This window comes from Pteropus alecto, unplaced genomic scaffold (genome assembly GCF_000325575.1).
Source record: "Pteropus alecto unplaced genomic scaffold, ASM32557v1 scaffold155, whole genome shotgun sequence".
Taxonomy (NCBI): Eukaryota; Metazoa; Chordata; class Mammalia; order Chiroptera; family Pteropodidae; genus Pteropus; species Pteropus alecto.
This window is the reverse complement of record NW_006438113.1, coordinates 10,986,465-11,013,171: the sequence shown is the minus strand read 5'-3', so window position 1 is coordinate 11,013,171 and position 26,707 is coordinate 10,986,465. Positions and strand designations below refer to the sequence as shown.

Genomic DNA, 26,707 nt, shown 5'->3' with positions numbered 1-26,707 from the left:
TAGTCACTCAAATTACTTTCTGTGTTCTGCAGTTCAGAAGACCCTATTTGAGAAAGGACAGGGCTCCACTGAGAGATGGCATAGAGTGATAGCTAAGAGCATGGACTCTGGAACCAGACTATATGGGTTCAAAATCCCAGTCCTGTTACTTACCATCTATATGAACTTGGACAAGTTATTTTACTTCTCTAGGCTTTAGTTTCCTCTTTTAAAAGAGAATTAATAATAGTATGTACCTCTTCAGGTTATTTAAGGATTAAATAAGTTATATCTATCTATCTATCTATCTATCTATCTATCTATCTACCTACCTACCTACCTACCTTCCTACCTACTTGCCTATCTATCCATCTATGCCTTAGACTAATGCCTGGAAATATGATAAGTGCTATCTAAGTGTTAGCTGCTATATTATTATTATTGTTGTTGTTGTTATTATTATTATTATTATTATTGAGTCACTTTAGGTTACTAAGAAGCCTGCCTGCCATTGACTCATGCTGAAGATGGGCTTTGAGTCAGAAATGCTTCTACCTTGAGCTACCTCCCAGTCTGTGAGATCTGGTAGGAAGGATCAAAGTCTATTCTGTTGCCTCTATTCAAGAGAAGCAGATCTCCCATGACCTAGATAAGAAGGATTTCAGCACAGAAAGGAAAAGACCTAAAATAAGAGCTCTGTCTACACCTACAGTGGATATGCGACAACAGATCTGGCTCTTGTGTTCAGTAGCATCAACATCACCATGCTATACTTGTTTCTCACCTCTTGATTACAAGCATCTTTCTTCATACACACCGAGTTCTGAATGCATTCAGAATGGCCTCTGACTGCATCTTCTTAATTTTCTTATTTTAATTATTGATATCAGTCTTTCTCTGCTATTGTTAGGAAGAAGAGAGTATATCAGGGATGAAATGAAGCAGTCTGAGCCCGCTTAGCATGCATCTGTAAAGCTGCAACTCTGGAACAAGCTGCAGCACAAAGCCTCTCTGTTAGAGCAGCACACTAACCCCTGTGTGTCCCTCTCACATGAGCACAAGGCTGGAATGGGCCTCCTCCTGTTCCCTTTTTCACCCTCCTCCCACCTTTCCCAGAGGGAGATCCTGTTCACACGAAAGAAAGCCAAGAACATTTAGTTCAGCAGTAAGAACAGGTGGTAGCACCAATAAGGAACAAAAACTGGTATTCTTCCAATTGCTGAGTTCTATGGCACAGAGGAAGAAGGGCAGGAAGAACGAAATCCCAGGAATTTTTCCCTGTGGGGTCCCTGATGGTTTCAATTCAATAAACAGAGAAAAACCCACCTTTGAGGTTTCTCTCTGCTCTTCTTTACTGGGTGAAACCAAATAGGTCTTCCTTTTCATTCGCAGGAAAAGGCAAATTACTTTTTGTCTGTTAACTATTTTCTTGGATGCAGTACAAAAGCAACAAGATTTTAATGACTAAAAGCAGGTGCTTCCCCACCCATCTCTCTTGGATCAAGTAGCAAACAATTCTACCCACATGAACACATAATTATTTGGATTAGCGAAAACCATGTAAATAAGAGAGAAGTGCCATAAAGACAGAAAGCCTTTGTGCTTTGGCATCTATAAATGCAGCTGTTGCTTAAGTTTTGTTCCCCTCACCCCCGAAAACATAGACTTTTATCTTTAGGCAGGGAACATCTGTTTATTTCTCTCAGGATTTCCCAGCCTTGCATTTAAAAGAAGTCATGAGTAGAGATGATGGGGGTCAAGGAGAAAGGCTGTCACTAAATTTGATGCTTTATGGGCCCAAGGTTTTGGAAAGTGCCATTGTCAGCAGTACAATTCATCCTTGAGAGGTGCCAGTGATACCCTCTGCAAAGGCATGATGTACTTTATGCACCACTATATTCAATTCTTAGGGTTTCTCTTCTTGATCTGGGCTTCCCAAAACTCTCATCGTTTTGGCTCTCATATGTACTTTTCTCCATACTTCCCAGAAATTATAGACCTAAATAAATCATAAACCTAAATGTAGCCAATGGAGCCTGTTTATAAACATAACCCTCTGAAAGGAAGATAAAGGAGCTAATCCTAATGACTACTGTAAAAGAGAATTTCCCCACTAGTTTTGTGTGTTCAAAAGAATGTTAAATGTTCTCTTTCAAGAGGGGAAAGAATATATAACTTTACCATCTTGGCACCCAAAACAATATTGCATTTTTAACATTTTATTACAGAAAATTTCAAACATACAAGGATAACAAAATAGCACAATAAACTACCAAGTACCTATCATCCATCTTCAACAGTTATCAACTAGTGGCCAATCACATTTCATATATACTACCCACTCACTTACTCCACTCCCAGATGATCTTGAAGCAAATGCCAGATAGTATTCATCCATAAATATTAAAGAATATGCCTCTAAAAGCTAGGAACTCTTTTTTGTTTAAAACCATAATATTGTTACTACACCCAGAAAAAGGTGATAATAATTTCTTAAAATCACCAAATATCCAATCAGTTTAATAGGAACTCTTGCTCCAATTTTGGGGAAGGCAGAAAACAGCTGGCTAGTTTCTCTCCTTAGATTCTTTAACCTTATGTCTAAAAATAGCTGCCTCTGGACTTCCTGATTAAAAAATTACCGGCATATGCGCTATCGGGTCTCTTTAAATTAAATTCAGTTATCAATGCCATATCTCCCCATGAGTTTAGGGCTTTTTTTTTGCACCCAGTCCATAATCCGATACTTTGGACTTGCAGTGATAAAGTTAAAGACCATCATAAGCTACCTATCACATCCATTCTTGCTACCTATAAAAATCGGACAGACACCCACATACACACAAAGACATAGACACAGGTAGAGAGAAATACTATGACTTCAAGACACTGAACAGAGTTGCACAGAGAGAAAGGCCAGATTCACCAGAGAATGGTATTGCTTTTAGTTGGAAATCAAAAACTAAAGCAGAGATTTTATAACACATAATAATCAGCTGATTTTTGCCAAGATCAAAAATGTAGGACCTTATAGATTACCAACAGTATTCAAATCAAATTTGGAGGATCAATACCATAACCACTTAACCCACAGAGGAAATGAAAGACCCTCTTTCTGAGTCACAAAGATTTTGAGGTTTTATAAGTTTTGAGTTCTGCCATACACTCTGGAAAGGAAAGAATCATGACGATCTACTTTACTTTTCCTTGCAGTCATACTCCTCTATTTGATTATCATGTAAAATTCTGAACTCCAAATTTTAAAAAGGCTAAGAGACTCAGATTTATACATACTATCCACGTTTTGTCAGTGGTTAAATTGGTTGAAAATATTCAGGTACAGTCTATTAGGACTTTAAGACTAAAAAATCCTAACCAAAAGATCAAACAAATATGCTTGCATACCAGAGCTAAGCAAAACAAGGAATTTGAGTTGATGACATGTGCATTAGACATAAGGAAAGGAAAGAATCAGCCCTCTTTATGTGAGGGCTGTTTATCATTAGCTAAAATTTCCAGAGAACATACTAGAAATCTAATTTCTTGGTTTAAAAAGTCCAGGAAAATGGATTTACTCTTCTCTGATACTGGCTGTGACTACAGGACAACGAAAAATCTTCCATTCTCATAATCTTAAAAAGATAAAGAAAAGTAAAAAAAGACTGAATTGATAATGAGTGGTGAGTAATTTCTTACACCCCTTTCCCACCTTCATGTCGGTCAACAGCGGAACACACTTTTCTGCCCTTCAGAACAGTCCTACTGCTCTACAGATACAGACTTACACACCAGGACACCTTAAATACAAAAACCTATTTGCTCCCACTTACCCCACCACTACCGCCACCACTCCCTGGCTTTTATGCCTTGTACAAGCATTCTTAAAAGAAAAATCACAAGTTGAGAAGATTTGTTGAATTTAATTAATCAGTGCAGCATTCTTCTTTGCCTATAACAAAAAACACTCTGTCCTACATCCTGGCACTGCAAAGCCTCTATTACAATCCCTGGAAGGAGAACAAAATCTTTGTGGCATACTAAGTACAGAGGACGGATTTCCTCCCCTGGACAGAGATAAATAAATAAGCCAACACCAAAGTAAAGTCATACCCTGGGGGCTGAGGGTGTAAGAGTAGATCCAATATGAATAATAAATAAGAGCTCTCGGTTACAAGCATGATGACAGTTTAGGTAATGAAAAATGTTTTAGTAAAACTAGATGGAAATAAATTTGGGGTTTTAGAAAGAACAGGATAATTAGCACACAAATTTCTTCTATTTGCTGAGTCAGAGTTGAAAGTTATCGTAGTTCAGAGCAAGCAGAAAGATACATTGACACAAATTCTTTTTAATGGAAGCCATCATTAATAATTCTCATGCAAGATTTTGAGGCTGAAATTACTTTAGGAACTTAGTATCAAGTAACACAGAAACAAAACCCACTACATTTTGTAGGACCAAAAGAAATGGATTATCATAATTATCAACGAAAACCTACCAAAAAGCAATTATAAACACTGGACAGATACATTTACGATGGTACCTGGTGAACATCACAAAGCACAGGAATATTGACAAACATTCATAAAGCAGAAAAAAAAATTAAAGACATGAAACAAAAAGTGTTCACATAAGATCAATAGTAAATGCATTTTAAGGGTTGGTGTAAATAAAGTAAAAAACGAGTAAAAGCAGGGATAAATATCTTTCAGCCATAATTTGAAGGGCAAATCCTTCACCCAAATATCAGATTAAAGGAAAGTTGTCTAGCTTCTGATTCATAGGAACACGTCTGTGTTTCTTTTTGTCCTTAATATTGAGTTCTAGACCTAAACAATTATGCTCCAACATAAAGAATTTGGACTTCATAAAATTGGCAAGTTTTTAATAGACTACTTCAAATTCAGGAATTTTGGAGTTTTTTGTTTTGAAAAAGTCTATGCAATAAGAATTTTACATATCAAACTTAGTATTAAAGAATGCAAACAGGTCATGAAGTACCAGCATAAAGAAATTTTTATTAGCTTCATCAAACATCCTCTAATTTTGAAATAGGAGGCAGAGAAAAAAAAAAGAGTAAAAAATATATAGAATTACACCCACTAAGAAAAAATAAATAGAATAAAATCCACACTGGGACATCCCAAAGTTAACCTGTAACTTAACCACAGGATACAAGGTAACTCCTCTGCTGACAGAACCTCAAGCTTTCACTCTTCCTTCAGCAGATCCTGCCACCAAATCCCCCACCCTCCCTCACACACACACATCTCACCTTTCCCTTACTAAATGAGGCATGAAGACCTAGATTAGCAAAGCAACAAAAAAATGAGACCGAAAGTCACAATATGAAAAATCTCTGTTAAATAGGACAAGAGTAAGAGAGCATAAAAGACAAAAAGAAAAAGAAAAAGACAAGTACCCAAAACTCCATAACTTAAATCTAAGAACTACTAAGAGAATTTATGAACCCAGAAAAGTTAAGTGTTTTTATTATGGTCCAGGCACTGTGAGGAACACCAAGAGGGAAGAAAAACTAAGCCACCTTCCCCAAAAGTCATTCAGCCACACCAAACACTGTGAAGTCAATCAATCACATATCTAGTCAGAGGTATTATTTTAAAAACTTCTTGAAGAACATAAATTTCTGAAGCAGAGTTCTGAAAGGTGGACATAGTTTGGTTTAAAGGAATATGTTATTATTTTGTTTATTGTTATGCTATTGTTTTGGGTGCCAAGGGATCCAGGCAAAGCAAATGACATTTGTAATGTCTAAGAGAGCCATAGCAAGTACACCATCTGCTATCATAGCTGAAATAGAGAATGCCTAGGGAAGGAAAGAAAAGGAAAAGAAAGAATAAAATTAGTTTTTTAAATATCCATAACTATGCATTTTTAAGTGATTTAAGAGATAATTAGGAGCCACTTCAAGATTTGAGAAGGAGATAACTTCAAAATATCACTCCAGGATACTCTTAGGTTAGAACAAATGAAATAGGAAGATACACACAGAGAAGCAATTCAGGGGTTTGGGGAAAAAAAGTATGCTTTTTACTAAAACAGTGGTCAAAAAAACTCATTACTAGAAATATCACATATCTAAGAGGAAGCATAAAGAGAAATAATCTCTGTGGCGGAATTCAGGCAATTTCCATTTTCTCTCTTGATACTTTAATGTGCTGTGCCTTCTAGAATGATTGCAGTATTTTTTATGTTTATAATAAAAATCATCATTCAAATAAAGAAGAAACATGACATATATATACATAGCTGAAAAATAAGAAAAACAATGCCCATGTGCCCACCACCCAACTTAAGAAACGGAAAAATTAACAATGAGTTGGAGATTCCTCAATTAATTATATCCTCCCCTGCCACCTTCCAAAGGTAACTACTATCATGAATTTTGTGAAAATCATTCCCTTCTTCTCTATAGTTTTATCACATGTACATATATCTCTGAACAATATGTTTAGTTTTGCCTGTTTTTGATTTGTATATAAATGGAATCATAGTTTATATAGTCTTCTGTGACTTGCATTTTTCACCAATGTAATGTTTTTTGTGATTAATCCAAATTGACATATCTAACTGCAAACTATTCATTTTCACTACCATATGGTATTTTACTCTGAGAATAAACCATAATTTTTTAATCCATCCTATTATAGTTGGAATGAGTTGTTTCCATTTTTCTGTAATCACAATCACAAAAACTACTTTGAACATTCTCAAATATATCTTCTGGTATGTATGTATGTATGTACGTATGTATGTATGTATGATGAATGTATGTATGTATGTACAAGGAAATTTTCCACAGCATCTATCTAGGAATGGAATTACTGAGTAGTAGGGTATATGTTAGTTCACTTTTACTAGACGAATGTAATGACAAACTGTTTTCCTAAGTAGTGGTATCAATTTACATTTCTATCAGCAATGTATGTAAATTCTCATTCTATCTTTTAGGTAACAGTTTTATCTGTTTTTTAAATTTCTACTAATCTGAAGGGTATGGTTTAATCTACATTTCTTAGATTACTAAAGAGGGTAAGCATCTTTCTCACATGCTTACAGGTCATTTGGGTTGCCTATTCTGAGAAATGCCTGTTTATGTCTTTTGCCCATTTTCCTGTTAACACATTTATCTTTTACTTATTCTTTATAGGAGTTCTCTGATGTTTTATGCTGGATATCAATCCTTTGTTGGTTATATACATTGCAGATATTTCCTCCCAGGTTGTAGCCTTGTGTCTTTATTCTCTTTATGGAGTCATCTCATGAACAAAAGTTCTTCAATTTTTATGTGGTAAACGTATTGATTTTTTTGACTTTGTATTTCTCATGTCTTATTGTGGAAGAGAGGCTGTTCCAGGGCATGACTGCTGTCTGTCTCACAAGCTGGACCTGGGCCAAAACAGAGGTTGCTTTCTACAAACCCTCCTTATGTGAGAATTAATGTTCTTTCTGACATAAATCAGCACCCCTCCCCTGCCACCTTCTATGTGCTGGTTCTTAGAAGAGGCTGTAGTTCCGACCTGGTCAACCATGTAAAGTAATTTCCCGTACCTGGTAGCATTCATGTACTAGTACCCACGACTATTCACCCCAACCCTTACCCTATATAATTCATGGGCTCCTGCCAAGCTGCATGGGGATACATTTTTGTCTTGCAGCTGCCCAAGATATACCTCATATTTAAGTTTCTCTTAATAAATTCTATTAATTTCCAGACTGGAGTGGCCAGGCTCTTTCTTTCGTCTTTTCCTGCTCTCCACTTATGGAGGCAGATTTTCAGTCTCAGGGATTTTCTCTGAGTCTGCGTGTACTAACACTTATTTAATAAATCCTCTCTATCCTTGAGGTCATGTAATTCTCTCACATTTTCTTCTAAAGCTAAAAATTTTTCCTTTTACATTTTAGTCCTTGATTCATCTAAAATTCTTAATTTTGATATAACATAAAATAGAGAATCTAATTTCCTTTTTTTCTATATGGATAATCAATTATCTAAGCACCATTTACTAAAAAGTCCATTTTCTCCTTTGATTCACAGGGCAAGGAGCAAATTTCCATATGTCTATTTCTGAACTCTTGATTTTGTTCCATTGGTTTATTAGTCATACTGTGTTGATACCAAATTGTCTTAATGACTATAGTTTTATAAGTCTTGATATCTGATAAAGTATGATAGTCATTAGTACCATTTGCCAAATATTTCTGGTTCTTCTTTCTCCCAAGGATTATGATAGAATCACACTTCCTGGCCCCCATGTGATTCACTAGAGCCATATGGTTAGCTCTGGTCAATAAGTTGTAACCAGAAATGACCTATTGAGCATTTAACTGCCTATGCAAAACCCTCCAGAGTTCTTATTATCTTTGGCTTAGGGACTAGGAATATTACCTTGGTTGTAGCTTTGGCGCCTGAGTTCCTGAATGACTATAATCTGTAGGGTTTTCCTATTAACCTGCAGTGGACAAGTAGTAACATGAGTGAGAAATAAATCTTTTGTACATTTATCACTGAGATTTTAGTTTATTACCACGACATAACAGCCTACTCTGACTGATACACAAGGTAAGTTGCTCATTTTGTTATTATTGTTCAAGAGTGTCCTGTCTATCCTTCACTGTCATATGAATTTCACAATTAAATTTTCTCAACTTCCAGGAAAAGCCTGGTGGACAGAGTGTACATTAGTACCACCATATTGAAAAACATGTGGAAATATTGAGAAACAGTTGGCATTATCTAAAAAAGTTGAAGATACACATAATCTATGATCCATTAATTCCATTCCTGGCATGTATGCAAAAGAAATGTGTACACAGATGTAGACGTATACAAGAATATTCTTGGCAATATCATTCATAAAAAAATCAAAAACTGGAAATAATCCAAATTACTACCAGCAGAAGGATAAATAAACAATGGTTTATTGTGTATAATAAAATACCATATAAGAATGAAAATGAACAAACTCAGCCTGCATACAAAAACATGATCTTATAAATATATTGCTGAGCTAAATAAGACACATATACATACAAATTTGTAAAAAATGATTCCATTTACAGTAAAGTTTCAAAAACAGGTAATTTTTAAATTAGATTGTTTAAGAATGGATACATAGGTAATACAACTACCAGATAAAACAAAGAAGCGATAACCACAAACATTAGGAAAGTGGATACCCCAGGAAGAAAGAAGATGTGATTGAGAAAGAAGGGAGGAAGAACATTTTTGGTATTGGCAATATTGTATTTCGACCTAAAAAGTTGTTACAAGGATGTTCTTTGTGATTATGCATCATACTAGATCTCTGTTGGGAGTTTTACATAAATGTCTTACATCTTTTTTGTTAGATTTCTTCATACCTACTTTATGTACTCTGTTGCTATCATAAAGGCTCTTTTTAAATTGCATTTCTGTTATTTGCCAGTATATAGAAATGCAATTGAATGTTATACCTTGTTCTTATAAACAACGACCCGCTAAATTCTCATATTGATTCTACTGATTAATCAGTGGATTCTTTGAGATTTTTTAAATAGCCAATCACATCATCTGCAAATAATGACAACTTTCTTTCTTTCTAATATTCATCTTTCCATTGTTTTTCTTGCCTTATACTGACTAGAAGCTGATTCAATGGTGATTTATATTATTTTCATGTTCTATATTTAATGTAGGGAACAAAAGAGACATCCCATAGGATCGTTAGCACCTGGGCCCTCCTATGGTTTACTTCTCCATACACTTATCATCTCTTCTCCTCTCTCAGAAAATGAGGCCCTCCAGTCTCAATAAAAAACTATCTCTTAGAAATGATGGTTATTCTAACTATTCAATTAAAATTTCTGTTATTAGAACCAAGTTCAGCTCATCCATACTGTCAAATTAATACATCTGCATTATAAATCTATTTAAAAGTTTCAAATTAAGTGCATAATTAAAATAAAAACAATGCCATCTAAAACATGAAGTATGTGCAAACCAAAGCCTAATTATTTAACATATAGCACTGATGGATTGAAAAGCACTTCAGGAGGAAAAAAATCAAATTTTTAATATACTCCCAATATAATGAAAGAGGCAATGAAGGAAAAGAAATCTCATGAATAGATCAGGCAGTGACATCCTCAAAATAATGAAAACCCAAAATATAGCATTTGATCCCTTGAACACATTTACCTATCTATCATAAGCAATTGCTTCTCTGAAAGAGTCTCAAGGTATATTCTCAGCCTCTATGTGTTGAAAAACAACTTCCTTTCTGTACTTGAGTATCTCAGAAGGTGTCCCATAAAGTCTGGTAGTTGTTTTTCTTCATCTCTCTGGCTTATATAATGATACTGATTTATATTAGAGTAATAATTTGTCCCTCTGGAAAATGAAACATAACAAGAGGGTGACAGCTAGTTTTCCCGAATCCCATCAGGGTCAGTGAAGAGTATGGCACAGCCCTGACTAATCAAAGGCACGTCAGGGGTCATAAAAGTTCTATCATCCCTTCCTAGTACAGATAAGAGTTTCCTGGTTCAGAGATTCTTCTATCAGGGATTTCTTCAGGTTTCAAATCTCTCTAGCAAGTATCTTGCCTTGGTTTTTTCATTTGCATGCCATGAACGGAACTTCCCTTTGACTTTGACCAAAGGACCACTATATTTCTGTTTATCTAAAATTAGATATTTAATATCAATGTACCTTTCAGAAAATTGAGCCAAATGCTCTTTTGGATAGACTGCTGTCTGAATGGGAATAGTAAGTAAGAAATCTTACAACTTGTAAAAAATTTGTTTTTATTAAAATATCATACTTAAACTCCCCAATTAATCAATAATTTATATTCTATATTTTGCTAAAAGTTACAATGGTTCCAAACAAAGGGTGGAGAAAAAAAGATGTTTGTGAGCCAAGTGGCAAAAAGTTAAGATGCAATTATCTCTTTCTAAAGATATCCTCCCATCATGAACTTAAAACTTAAAAACTCATGCTTGTCAAAAAATTGTTTTGAGTCAGTTGTTGCAAAATAACCAATATTACTGGGAAATTCTGAATTTTTTGGTCACAATTCCTACTCTAAGGTGTAAAAAAGCAACTACAACATATAATCATCACATTTAAGTATCCCTCCTACAACCTAAGAATTTAGACTTCATGAGATTGAAATATGACTCTGGAAGCTTATCCAGAACTCAAGTAGATTCATCCAACCACAAATAATTCATTATATATCTGGATCAACAAAACATAGAGAAGTTACATGTTGGAAAAAAGAGAAAGCAATGGAGAATGGGCTCTTTATACATCCTAGTTCTTCCTCTTTAGCAGCATACCTAAAATCTCTGAGTCAGAAATCTGTCACTTTAGGCTATTTTCTTTGTTTCTAAATGAATCCTCAGTTTCATTTTATTCAGAAATGAAAAACTTGGAGTCAGACAATGGGGTAGAGAACTGGTATAAAAAAATCTACTAAATGTGGTAATTGGAAACATTAGGGAATAGGAAAATGGGAAAATTTTAATACTGGCTTTTCTGAATATAAAGAATTTGCAGCTATATTTAGCTTTAACAGACAATAGTTAATTCCATTAAGAAAACTTCAGTTGTTCATGCTTTCAAAATGAAAATTTAGAATTATTTTCAGGTAAACATTCAGTCTAAACATATTTGAATATTATCCTATCACATTCAATAAAGCTGTATGGGCAAAAAGATTCAGAAAAACAGACTACTCAAGCAAAGAAGGAGTAATTCTTTGAAGCAAGAAATACTAATCATATTCATCCTTTGCACTAAACCACAAACAGATAAATCAGTAACAAATTCTTTAGCATCACCTTGATTAATCAAAAAACTCAACATTGATCATTTGGCAACCTAATGGTAGTGAGATGAAACAAATTTGAAGTGCTTACCTTGAGAGCACAAAAGATGCAGGAATCTCCCATGCACTTGTGAGTTGTCAGCTGCCTAAAGCTACGTCGGAAGATATCCAAGTGCCATAAAACCTGGCAATAAAAAAACAAAAAATGCTTCATTACTGTATAAAAAGCCACCGTTTAAGTTCAAGCAAACATAAGTAATGATTGAAGAAGATATCTTTATTCCCAAGAGGAAAGCTCATTCTAGTATATCAAATGTCAAAAAAGGTGAGGAAGTATCTAACAGGAGGGCCAGATGACTATATTCTGGAAAAGACATTAATTTGAACATGAAGGAAGGACATAGAGAAAATACGGTATGATATACATCAAGTGGGATCCTAAAGAAGAAATTTATGAGTTAATAGCTACAGAATAAGAGTTTAAGTCTACACAAGAAAAGCAAGAATGTTTTAAAATGTATTTAGAAGCTTGAATTGTAGTGTGGAATTTTGTCTTTGTTAGATTTCTCAATTTTTGGAGAGAGTCGTGACCTCCTTAAGTGAATATATTAGAAATAAAAGTGATATCCCAATTAAAAATGGGTAAAGGATCTAGGCATTTCTTCAAAGAGAACATTCAGCCAATAGACATATGAAAATGTTCAATATCACTAAACATCAGAGAAAGGCAAATTAAAACCACAATGAGATATCACCTCACATCTGTCAGAATGGCCATCATCAATAAATCAATAAACAACAAGTGTTGGCAAGAATGTGGAGAAAAGGGAACCCTTGTGCACTGTTGGTGGGATTGCAGATTGGTATAACCACTATGGAAAACAGTTTAGGATTTCCTCAAAAATTAAAAATAGAACTCCCTTATGACCCAGCAATTCTACTTCTGGGTATTTATCCAAAGAAAACCAAAACACAAATTTGAAGATACATGCACTATGTTCATGCAGCACTATTTACAATAGCCAAGGTTTAGAAGAAACCTAAGTGTCCATTTAACACATATACGATGGAATATTACCCAGCCATAAAAAAATAAAACCTTCCCATTTGCAACAACATGGATGAGCCTAAAGGGTACTATGCTAAGTGAAGTAAGTCAGATAGAGAAAGACAAATACTACATGACTTTACTTATATGTGGATTCTAAGGAACAAAATAAATGAACAAACAAAATGAAAACTCATAGATTCAAAGAACAAACTGGTGATTGCCAGATGGGAGCAGAGGTTGGGGGTCTGGGTGAAAAAGGTGAAGGGATTAAGAAGTATATATTGGTAGTTACAAAATAGTCACGGAGATGTAAGGTACAGCATAGAGAATGTAGTCAATAATATTCTAATAACTATGTATAATGCCAGGTAGGTAACTAGACTAATCAGGGGGATCACTTTGTAAATTATATAAACATCTAACCACCACACTGTACACCTGAAACTATTATAAAATAATATGAAGGTCAACTCTAATTAAAAAATAAAAAAATTTTAAATAAAAAGTAAAGAAATAAAGGTGATATCAACAGTGATAAATTATGTCCATATTGTGTAACCTTGATATGAAGTGCTGAAAATGGCATTTTACTTTTAGGGTCTTCCTCTCAAAATCCCATAACTACAATCTAATCATGAGGAAAACATCAGACAAGTTCCAATAGTGGGACAGCCTACAAAATATTTGACTATTACTCCTCAAAATTGTCAAGATCATTGAAAACAAGGAAATTCTGAGAAACTTTCACGACCAATAGGAGCCTAAGGAAACATAACAAATAGATGTAAATGTGGTATCCTGGATAGAATCCTGGGATAGAAAAAGACATAGGTGAAAACTAAGGAAATCTGAAGAAACTACGGACTTTGGTTAAAAAAGAAATGGTGTAATACATAGATTAATGCCTTAGGAAGCTTCTCTTGCCTGGAAAACAATTAAATGGTACCATATTTGAAAAGGCACTACACTTCCGGAGCCCCAGATCACAGCACACCTTTTTATAACAAATATAATGGGTTCCACACACCTGTGGTGAACATAGCTTTCATATCAAAAGTTAGAGTATTAACTCATAGAAATAATTGTTTTCAACTGTACCATGATTACAGTAGGTACTCCAAAACCATCAATGACACAATATTTAAGTATGGATATGGAAATGTGTGTGTACGTAGTATGTGTTCCATGTAGCACTGTAAATTAGAACAGAAAGTCATAAATATTATTGTTTCAATTGACAGTAATAGAAGAACATAGAAACAGAATTATAAAAACAGAACTATGGCCAGGAAGAAGGCAAACACAAACACATCTATATCAACACCCTTTTTGCCTGCTTCTAAATTACAAAAGTATTATTAGTTTATGCAAAGTCACTCAAAAACCTAATATGCATCACCTGGAAAAAAACCTAACCAACCCCAACCATCTGCATGAAATTTGTAGTAGTAATTAGTGAAAGTAATTAAATTCTTTCTATATATGCTTCACAACATAGAATTTTTTAATATTTTCAAATAAAAATTTGGAAACAAAGGGTATGAAACGTTGAGTACATAAATGACCTTGACAAGATTCTTGTATTATGAATAGGGAAACTGAAACACTATTATTACCTGTACGAGGTCCCAAGACTAGCCTACAGAAGGGCTAAAAGCAGAATCCAGGTCTCCTAATTCCTAAGTCCAGTGTGCTTTATAGTAAATACTTTGCCTTGTCTTTTCTTCTCTCATTACATCTGAGGTATAAAGCTAATATTTTACCCAAGCATAATTATCTTAGGTGGCAAATTTATTTACTTTTACTCTGAAAAGCATAAAAGAAGGGAAAAGGATTACTTGAAAGTTAGGCCAAGGGGGATAAACCTAACATTCTGTGGGCCTGACTAGGCAATCAGGCAGACAGACAGGAAGCTTTTGGATTCTGAGATCACAAACGTGGGAAGCAACACCAAAAGGGTAAATTTAGAGTAGATAATCACTTTAGGGGAATATATCTTCCACTAGCTCTGTTCGAGCATATCTGACCAGACACCAAATATGAGCTATTACAGGTGAACTCAGAGGAAGGAGATGAAGAAGCAGACAAAGACTGGACTCCATTCAGTGTGTGTGTGCTAGAAGCTTGAATATGAGACAAGAATAATATACCTGAAAGTCTTTCACTTGTGAATTTTGCTTTCTCTACTAGAGAAAAGCAACTAGAGTGATAAGACACCTTGGTCTCAAAAGGGAGAAAAAAAAGAAACAGAGACTTTTTAGGAAAAAAGTCAATAAACAAGTAGCAAGTAAATAATAGTAGTTAGAGTTATTATTTTTATTCTCATTATTAATCCCCTTTTTTACAAATGAGGTTAAGAGATTCAGAGATAAAATAACTTGCCCAAGATCACACAGATAAACTTTAAAAAATGATCTCACACTGCTGACCTCAAACAGATACTACCAAGTATTATATTTAAAACAGTTATAAGAAATACAGCACCAGCAACTAAAAGTCAGAAAGGAAGAACTTGCCCTTACCTGCAAGGCACTGTTGAGGAAGCAACTGTTCTGCCCTGGCTCATTGCTGAGGCCTTTGCTGGGGGCTATGGAGGTTGAGCTTCGAGGTGCAAACATCCCTTGGACACTACCACGGCCCCCTGAAAAATAATTTCTCTTCCAAGACATTATTATTCAGATTCAGCCTGAAAACAAAGAGAAAGTTTTGTTTCTTTTGGGGTTTCTTTTGGAGTTTCTGTCTGAAGTCCTTAATAGTCCTTAATAGGAAGAGAATCCAGAACTTAATGAATATATGTTGAAAGATTTTGAGTTTACAACCTTCCAAATATCAACATGTAGCTCAAGGAACGCAGGTATCCTCTTAGATCCGCATGACAGAGTCGTCCTCCACTTGCTCCAAACAATGCCCAAATTTTAACATGGTACAGGATTAATACAAACAGAGAAATCCTTGAATACTGCTTCCTTCTATTTTTCTTGAACTGCCTCCATAAAATCCTGGTGAAGTGGCTGTAATCCTCAATTCCAACAGAATCCAGGGTCAGGACAGGATGTGTTCCTTAGGCTTGTTAATAGTGCTTCTTGTGGATTAAAAATTTTTCCAACTGAAAGGAAAAGCAGACAAATAAGCAAGAATCCAACACAACACCCTCGTCTTCTATTGCCTTGTCCCATCATCCTCTGAAGTAAAAACTCAAGTTCTAAGCAAGATTCCACAAAGATTCCACGTAGATTCCACAAAGCTAAGAAGCTTGTTAATAATACAGGGTTTTTGTTGTTGCTGATGTTTTTTAATATGCCCCAAACATCTTCTATTATTCCATTCAGAATTTTAGACAGTCTCTTCTCCTCTCTTCCTCTGTGACTAGAATAGCCAGCTGTGCCAGAGAGCTTTAACAGAAGGAAAAAAATTGAAAAGCTTGCGTCACTTAATGACTCTACTGGCTTTGTGCTGTTCTGCCAAGATCAACGTTGCCTCACCTCTCACTATAAACTTGAAACCTTGGCAAACAATGCCAAGAAAAAAAAATAACAACAAAAAGGAGAAACCAAGACTGGAAAAATAGTATGAGCGGCTCTACTTTCATGGGAAACGTCTCTGAAATTTTCTAGGAGAAAGAATTGATCTGGACAAAAATAAAAACCAAATATAAACTTTGCAAAATCAGGCTAACAAAAAAGTTACCAAGTAAGTACACACCAAACTGGGAATTGAAACATTTTCCTTTGGCTGTTGTAAATAAAGAACTTTTTAAAGCTGTTCTATATGTTCATAGCTATGAAAGCCTATTTAAAGGTGGAAGGGCCAAGTTATCAGTCTGGACTCTGTTCTGAGTAAAGATGTCTCATCCCAGAGAAATACTTATGGTAAGTAAACCATATGTCTTTAACATCGGTCCAAGAAAACTAAATTTCCTCCTTCCTGTTTGTATGTTATATTTTTGCCAGAAGATCAGAGAGATAATTTGGGCTACAAATCACTTAATCCTCAGATTATATCCGAGGCGCTTACAACCAGAGGCCATCCATTGACCAACATTAGTTCTCAACTAATTAAAATGCCAGTGAGGCAACAGTGAGAAATACCAAACCAAGCACCTTCCCTGGAAGGAAATGTGTCTAATTTCCAGCTTCGAACTTTCCTATAAGGCTGCCATGTCTACATAAGGAAAAAATTAAGAATGTTATATGTTTCCTTCCCACCATCATATGGACCACCTAATAAAAGCAAAATTGCTACAATATCGCAATCATTCTCTGGGAGATCGCCTAGTATTTCCAGTGTGTCCAGTGGAAAAATTGAGGCACAGGAACATTAAATGGTTCCAAAAGACTGTGCTTTCTCTTCTCTAAATTCCCAGACTATTTATAATCTACACATCACAATTAAAGTATTCGATGATACACTGTAGAATCATATCATTCTCTATTTATTTTTATTACTCTCTATTTGTTTTATATGGTGTCATAAATCCTAAATATGACTAAATAAAATGAAATACTAACTAGTATTTCATTAGCACATCAGAACTGTGCTAAACACTATACTTACATTCTTTATTCAACTTTCACAACAGCCCTATAACGTAGGTATTAATAGTTCCATTTTACAGAAGAGTAAAGTAAGGCTTAAAGACATTAACTTGCTCAAATCAAAGCTAGTAAGTGGCAGAGCTGGAACTATTTGACTATGATATACCGACTTAATTATGAATTTTATTATATTAGTCCAAAAGCTCCTACCACAGTGATAGTCATAAGGAGGTACTCAACAAATACTGCCTGGTGATTAGCATGGCACCAGGAAGAATTTCATGTCTCCCATACAGACTACAAGACCCTCAACTCTCAACACACACCCTCATACACACACACCCCACTCAAGGCCACTAAGCAATTTCCAACAAGCCATGCAGCATTCCTTCAGCTCAACTGCTGCAAAGGAATGACAAGTACCAAGCCTCCACTTTGCTCACAGCCAAAAGGACTTGGTAGGCAGGTGGGGTTTCCAGTGTCCACATTAGTAGCTTACTGAAACTCAGCCTGCCCTGTGATACACACTCCTGAGTTCAGGCAGCAAAGAGAAAAAGGCAGTAGCAGAAAAAAAGATTCTCAGGCTCTAAATGGCAGTATTATGTAGGGTAGGGCAGTAAGCTCTCACACGTGCTCTAGGTGTGTCAGAAACTAGAGGTGAGAGCCAAAAAGAACAAAGCCAAGAGAGGCAGTAACAAATGGTCCAAAGAAATACTGTTGACAAAATATTTCACTTAAGTTGCAGGTCTAGCACCAAACAACATAAAACTTCTCCAATGCTACCTAAAGACATGAGAGAGTAAATTAAGAGTTCTACTATGGCTCTAACTATAGGCTTTCAACCTATTGAAAAGAAGAAAATGAATTCTTAAGCAATACTGAAATACTTAGGGGTAAAAGAGTATAACGTTTATAACTTACTCATAAATAGTTCAGAAGAAAAAGAATTATAAATATAAATGTATATATGGGGTAATGTATATATATATGTATACATATATATACACACACACGCATATATATATGTGAAGAGAGCGAAAGAAAGAGAGAAAATGGTAAAGCAAATAAAGATGGCAAAATGTTAACAATAGGTAAATTTGGCTGAAGGGTATATGGAAATTCTTTGTACCATCTCTTGGAACTTCTTCGTAAGTTCTAAATTATTTTTTAAGTCAAAAGGAACTGATAGCTGCAAAATAAAAATATTTAAACTATGTAAAAATTACCTTGTACTGTATGTAGTATTAGTGATGCAATGCAAAATCATAACTAAAATTACTAAGCTGGTAGATAATAATATCATGCCAGATGATACTGACAATCCCAAGCCAGAAAAAAAAAAGAGAGAAAGACAAATGCAAAACAGTATAGATATGATGACAAAATAAAATAGAAAAAAGCTTAAATATATTTCTATGAAGAGGAGACCTCAAAATACAGTATAATATCAAATCATTGTAAGGAGCAAGTGATATAGAGTAGTTGTGTTATAAAAAGAGGACTAGGACTAGACTTGGAGTTAGAAGAAGTGGATTCAATTTCCACATTTTAACTACTTTGTATAATCCCATACTACTTAGATTTCTTGAACTTTGTTTCTGGTCTGTAAAATGGCACAAATACCTATTTCACAGAGTGGTTGAGATTTAATGCCACAAGCATCTGAAAGTACTAGCAAGTTTTCAAAACAAGCAATGAATAATGAGTTTACTGAATGAGTGAACTGCTACCCTTAAAAACAGAAAAGTAAATTTTGCTTTGGAGACCTCAGGATACCAGAAACTTGTAAGCTACCAGGAATGTCTTCTAATTGTATAAAAAGAACAGTAGGCCTCAATAGGATAAGTGATATGTCAGTACAATTTAGCTGCTTGGAGAAACATTTTAATTTTACCATTATTTTTAAAATACAAAGTTTAATTTAAAAAGGCAAACAACTGAGCCTATTAAAAGGAATAGGGTAACATTTTAGAAGGTCGACAGAAAATGACCATGTTCAACTAATCAATGATTCAAATGGAAAAACCATGAAGAGTATCTCAGTTACTAATGAAGGAACTAGCCTCTTTACTAGTGATTAAAGCCAAAAGTAACCCAAACATTAGGAAGTCAAACTACACTACAGTGAGATATCCAAACAGTTTAATCAGAAAAGTTGCTCACATTTCTAGTTTCTGTTATTCTATATAGCAGTTCACTTAAGAAACTATATTTGCCTTAAAAGTCAATAGGCAATTACCTCAGTTCCTCGGTATACACCACATGTCAATAATTCCAAACCTTATCTATAGTATCTTATTGCTACCAGAAGGCCAATGTTTTTCCTTGAGTCTACCTACCTGCATACAGTAGCCCAAACAAATGCACAAGCAGGAGTTTGCAGAATAGAAAGAAAAAAATAGTTTAATATTGAACTGGCCACTGTGGAGGCGGGGAGTTTATACTTTATAAAATCCAACACCCAGATTATAGGTTACAGATTATACAGGGCAAAATCACAAAACACCCTGGGTTAGGCATTCAGGGTCATATTGGGTCAGAGGTGAGGTAAGGATAATAAATCATTTCTTCGGGTCTTGAGGACAGCTCTAAGGTCTTTTCCAGGGTCCCTCTGTCCAGGATCACTCTGTCTGGTCTCATGGGAAAGTAGCCACGGCGTCATTCCACCTAAAGGCACAGGAACTGAAACATAACTTAGGTCAAGATGTTATCTTTAGACTGTCAGAGGTCTGGACGGTGTGACCATTAGTCAGGTCTGGGCTACCGTCTTCTGCTGCCTCTGGGGTTGCTGATTATCCCAAGGAAAAGCTAGGTCTCTGAGAGGCATATAAAGAGAGAAGTATATAATTTCTAGAGCTAGGATTTAAACCTGAATTTACTCAGTCATAAGGACCCTCAGTTTCATTATTATGTGGATTGAAATTAGTTAATACATGCAAAGTATTAATATTAATGTCTGACATATAGTAATTGCTATATAAATGATCATTATTATCTTTCAAACATCCCCTCATCATAAGCTCTTTTCCCTTTAAACATAACCACACACAGATATCCAATATTCTTAAAAAAAAAAAAAAAAAAAGCCAGCAACAACAAAGACCACCGGAACTTATTAACTACTATACCTACTGTCCTCAATTTTTGTCAGCCTTTCACTACTATATGTCTCTACAATTAATAATTTACAACTGCTGCCTCTCCTTGCTTAGCGTCAGTCTCTTCAGAACACGGTACTGCTCCTTTACTCCACCACCATAATTTTACTTTATGGAACATTCACTTTCTAAAGAAATCTAATTTCAAAACCTACCAGCTTTTTCCATAGGCCTCATTCTTCTTAACTTTTCTGTAACATCTAACACTGGCTGCTCTGATGCTAAATAATCCTGGATTCATTGGGTGAATTAATAAGTAAATGAGAGAATGAATAAAATGAAAGAATGACAAATGAACAGTAGATCTCCTACTGGTGATAGTTCATTTTCTCTCTCCTTTGCTGCTTTCTTAAAAGTGGGCATTCCCTAAAGTTTAAATCAGACCTTCTTGCTGTTTTCTACAGTACTTCCCATGGTGTTCTCATCCTCTTCTCCATCAGAACTTCAACCACCATTTCTGGTCTGATAAATCATAAATCTCATGAACCTCAAAACCAAATTACCAACTACTTACACATTGTTCCACTTTTGTAAAAAGTTTAACATGTCCAAATATGAAGTCACCTACTTCTCCCCAAAAATAATTCCTACTATGACTCTCCTACTATTATTTTTTTACTAATGGCAAATACCCAGGTTCAAAATCTCTGTTGTCTTTAACTTCTTCCTATGCTTCTCCCCCTTGCTTATCCACATCACAAAGGCTTGTCAATTCTCCCTTCAAAATCTCTTAGACTGATCTTTCTTTTTCACTTCCACTGTCTTCATCCTAGTTTACAACACAATTATCTCCCATTTAGACTATTACAATAAATAAGTCTTTCTGGCCTCCTGTCTCTTGCCATTCCAATTCATTTATATATTTTTCATCAATATTTCTCTTTAACATGAACCATTATTTATTTGTGTGCATTTTACACAAAAAGTCAGAAAGCTCGAATTGTTCCTTAGCAGAGAAGTATCAGTTGCCAGCCAAAAAAGTTTCTTGATAGGATCATGCCCACCTTTTTCGGGTCTCAAGCAAGGTAAAGATGTCTGTCTCATCACTCCTATTCACTATCATATTATAGGCCTTAGCCTGTGCAATAAAGCAGGAAAAACAACTTAAAAAAAAAAACAAAACATATAGATTGGAATGAAAGAAATAAAACTTTTTATTCACAGATATCATGATGTTCTACATTTAAAAATCCCAAGGACTCTACCAAAAAAAAAAAAAAAAAGAAAACCCTCTTAAGAACTAATAAGTGAGGTCAGTAAGGTCATAAAATACAAAGTCAGTATTTTTTTAAAATCGACTGTGTTTCTATATGCTAGCAATGAACAACTGGAAACTTAAATTCTTTTAAAGTACCATTTACAAGAATACCACAAAACATAAAATACTTGGGTATAAATGTAACAAAATATACATAAGACTTATATGCTGAAAACTACAAAATACAGGTGAAAGAAATCAAAGATGACCTAAATAAATGGATAGGTATACCATGTTCATAAACTGAAATTTCAACTTTGTTAAAATGTCAATTCAATTCAAATTGACCCAGATATTCAATGCAATTTCAAATCAAAATCCCTGCAAAATTTTTTCTAGAAATTGACTAGCCTATTCTAAAAATTATATGGAGAGGCAAAGGAATTATTAGAATAGTCCAAATAATTTCGAAACAGAACAAAACTGGAAGACTTAGTAGTCAATATCATATGGTATTGGTGAAAGGATAGACACATGGATCAATGAAACAGAATAGAAAGCCCAGAAACAGACTTAAATATATGTGGTCAATTGATTTTTAATGAAAGTACAAAGACAGCTCAATGGAAAAGGAACAGTCTTTTCAACAAATGATGTTGGAACAATTGAACAGATATATGCAAAAAATTGAAACTTGACTCATACCTTACATCTTATAGAAAAATAACTCAAAATGGATCATAGTCCTAAATGGAAAACTAAAACTAAAAATTCTAAAAGAAGAAAATTTTGTGACATTGGGTTAAACAAAGATTCCTTAGACACAACAACAAAAGCACAATCCGTAAAAGAAATAAAAAATTATAGAATTGGACTTCATCATAATTGAGAACTTCTATTCTTTAAAAGACACTGTTAAGAGAATAAAAATACAGTCAAAGGTTGGAAGAAAATATTTTCAAATCACATAATGGACTTGCAGCCAAAATATATACAGAATCCTCTAAACTTAATAAGAAAAACTGGCCAATTTTCTCAAATGGGCAAAAGATTTGAACAGACATTTCACAAAAGAAAAAATACAGATGGCAAATAAACATATAAGAAGACATTATTAGCCAGGGAAATAGAAATTAAAACCACACTACATTCCTATTAAAATAGCTAAAAACAAAAACAAAATATTTCAAATCTTGATAATATCAAGTGCTAATGAGGAAGCATCAGAGCAATGGGAACTCTCCTAAATTGCTGATGGAAATGCAAAAAGACACAATTGTAAGTTACATATAAAGTTAAATATGCTTTTACCATATGACCTAGCAATCTCATTCCTAGGCATTTTACCCAAAAGAAATGAAAGCTTATGCTCACATAAAAACCTGTATATCAGTGTTTATAGTGGCTTTATACATAATCACCCAAAACTGAAAACAATCCAAATGTTCTTCAACTAGTAAATGGTACATCCATGCAATGGATACTACAAAAAAAAAAAAAAAAAAACAACAAAACGCCAAAAAGAAACCTGGAATAAATACACAAAAATATGGATGAATCTCAAATGTATTATGCTAAGCAAAAGAAGTCGAACTCAAAAGACTATCTACTATACAGTTTCACTTATGTGGCATTTTGGAAAAGTCCAAATTAAAAGCAAAAGTCATAAGAAATCAGTAGTTGCAAGGAATTGGGGGTGAGGTTAGGGGGTGATTATAAAGGGACATTACCAAGGTGAGGAAACTGTTCTTTATCTTGATTGTGGTGGTAGTGACACCACCTCTATGCATTTAGCAAAACTCAGAAGTCTATATCAAAAAGATTTTAGTATTTTTATGTAAATTTTATATAATTTTATATAAATTACAAGAGATTTTTTAAATTGTTTTTAAAAGCATATTCTAATGTGTCGATTAAAAAAAAATTTTTTTTCCCAGGTCCCTCCAACAAAATAATGTCCAAACTTCCTAGCCTGATTCTTAATAACACAATCTGACCTTAATTTATCTTTTATATTTACCTCCTTCTGTTTCCCTATACGAAACTTCTTCCCAGACAAAATGTTTTCCTATTTCTATAACCTTACAAATTCCATTTTACCTACTTAGGTTGCTCAATACCTTCTTCCCTTCAATATGTTATCTAGCCTCTTTGTAAAAAACCTTTGTAAAATATTCCTCGACTACCCTAAGCCTAAAGGGATCTCCCCCAATTCTGAAGTCCTATATAAATTTTCTATAATTTTAAGGGCAATTAATGTTTAATATTATTTCAATGTTTCTTGGGTCCTCCCCCTCTCTATATTCCCCTCCATCTCTAATGTATAATAAGGGGCTTTATTCTACCCCATTTGAGAATGGAGAATGGAGGTCAGAAACCAATTGTGTGAGACTCATTCTCATAGGATTTTACTATAGTTTATTTGTCATATAATCCACCTTTCTATTTATAGATTGTGATAAAACTAATAAGTATGATTCTAGATATATATTTATTTAATTTTCCATACAATTGCTTTTTCTCATAAAGCCAGATATTCTTATATTAATGTGACTCAGCTAAAATTTAGGCTTTCCTCACTATCAATATAAACATTTTCAAAGGGCATCACACAGTTTTGGATCCTAATAAGATCCTAGTAAGGTAGTTCTATACAAATGCACCCAAGCAAAATATCTTTACTTAGTTTAAAAAAAAAAAAAAAAAAGATTTGGTGAACATGCATTATTTATTCTTTGGCAATTTATTTATTCTGTTCCAAAGAAGTTGTCCACTTATAGTTTTCAATACAGAAATTAACTTAGTTTTCATGTCGGCCAATGAGATGATGATTAAAAACCACCACCACTTGATAATGGCAACTAAACAGTATATGCAAGTTTATTCAAATTTAAATTAAAATTGCTCCACAGCCTATTACCTAGTATTCCTGTCTGATTTATTTTGCCCCTTAGAGCAGTAGCAACCAAAAGACTCACAGCAACCTGCAGAGTAGTCCTAGACTACAACAAACTCACGGACAACAGGCTACTTAGCAGATGCTTATTCCCAAACTCTGTGCAGAAAATGTATAATTATCTTTAGTCATTTACTAGTTTCCAGCCAAGTCCTAAAACTGCCCTCAACTCTGAAAAAGACGGAGTGACCTATAGTTTACTACTGTTGAGTAGCCTCTGAGGAGCTTGTTCATGAATTCTTTTCTCCAGCTTTACTGATATATGACTAACAAAACTGTAACATATTTAAAGCGTAAAACCTGTTGATTTGATATATGTATACACTGTGAAAGGATTCTCTTAATCAAGTTAATTAACACATAACAGAAAGGCAATAAAAAAAGATCAACAAAGTTAAGAGCTAGTTTTTTGAAAAGATTAAATGAAACTGACAAATCTTTAGCTAAACTAAGAAAAGACTATAAATAAAATCAGAAATGAAAAAGGAGACATTACAATTGATAACAGAAATACTAATGATCATAAGAAACTACTATGAACAATGATATAACAAAAAATTGGATAAACTAAAAGAAATGAATAAATTCCTAAAAATATAACTGACCACCACTGAATCATGAAGAAATAAAAAAATTGATCATAAATATTTATATTTATTTGATCTTTAATCTTCTCTATACTTAATTTAACCATCATTACTAATTAGCTCCTAGGGTTTACTAAGTCAAACAGGCTGCATTACTTTGGTGTCTCTATTAACAAGTAAACTTGTAGAAAGCTAGAAGCCAAAACTGGGAAAGAAGCATATCATTTTATCAACTATTACCTATTTCCTTGTGTAGAAGTACTAAGTTGTACATCCTACATTGTTCCTGAACTAAAACCCCTAACATCCTGTGAGCAAGCTAAAATCCTTTCCATGCATGAGATGATGGAAAACAGTGGGTCCCAACTATTTTGCAGACCCTCACATCCAGAGGCAGATTTACCAAGAATCTAATGAAGATGAAGCTTCAGGACCCCTCTCTTGCTCAGGCCCTGAGGCCCAATATCTAATTTTCTATTTTAAAAACATTTTCCTGAAAAAGGGGTCCCTGAATTATATAAACTTCAAGACCAACAGAATCTGAATCATATTACAGAAACTGGGCTTTTATAGTATATGTCACTTGAGGAAATACATAATTCAAAAAGCTACTTTAAATTCAGTAATACTAATAAATTTGTATTTTATTAATCAAAGCATCATCTAATATGTTATTAATCATATAAATTTTGTTAGCACTAAATAAATCTAAATTATACTGTTTGGTGTACATTTGGACTTTGCATTCCTGAGCCCACTGAAATAATTCTACTAGAATCCACAATTGAGAGTAGAAATGACAGGGCTAAATTTAAAAGATCATAGCTTAAGACTGCTGGCATTAGAGGTACAGCTCTAGAAACTGATGACTTTTAGAAAAAAACATTTTACTTCTCTATATTAATGAAAACAGAGAATGATTACTTCACATGTATACACAGTACAGCATAATGTGCTGCCATTTTTCTCAGGCAAAAGTAATAAACTGGGTTACAGCTGCAGCCACCCTAATTATCCTCTACTGTATTACTCATCAACAAAGTCAGCTTCTCTCTTAGCCTCGGTTTCTGAAAAAACCCAAAGTAGTCATTCAAATGTTTGCTGAAAAGAAACTAGCTTATTACACATTAAGAGAGATGAGGCCTGAAAGGGTACTAGGCCAGGAAGAACCTGTCTCCCTAAGAGAAAGTGGAGTAAATGAGGTTCAGAGATCTACAGGTTAATAGCATTAGAGACTTAGTTATGAATAAGACATGAATGGGACTGAGATCAATGAAGACTAGATAGGAGCTGTTCCCGCAGAGCCTGGGGGCCCTTTGATGAAGCCAGGTATAAGGTGTAGGAAGCTTAGAAGGGGATATAGGTCTCTTAAGAGAATTCATTTCATTATGTATCAAAGTTTCTCC

At 34.4% G+C, this 26,707-nt stretch overlaps 1 protein-coding gene across 13 annotated transcripts in view; it reads right to left on the bottom strand.

The window, feature by feature from the left end:
- USP54 (ubiquitin specific peptidase 54) overlaps positions 1-26,707 on the bottom strand; it is a 109,886-nt gene that overhangs the window by 38,360 nt on the left and 44,819 nt on the right. For 11 of the 13 annotated variants that reach the window (XM_025049424.1, XM_025049432.1, XM_025049435.1 and 8 more), the window contains exons 2-3: positions 15,390-15,973; positions 11,908-12,000 (exon numbers count right to left, since the gene is read on the bottom strand). In XM_025049424.1, coding sequence (XP_024905192.1) covers positions 11,908-12,000; positions 15,390-15,536 — 240 coding nt within the window. In that variant the 5' untranslated portion in view covers positions 15,537-15,973. Of the gene's footprint in view, positions 1-8,389; positions 8,454-11,907; positions 12,001-15,389; positions 15,974-26,707 lie in introns of those variants that run through there. The other 2 variants (XM_025049425.1, XM_025049434.1) reach the window with 2 other exon arrangements.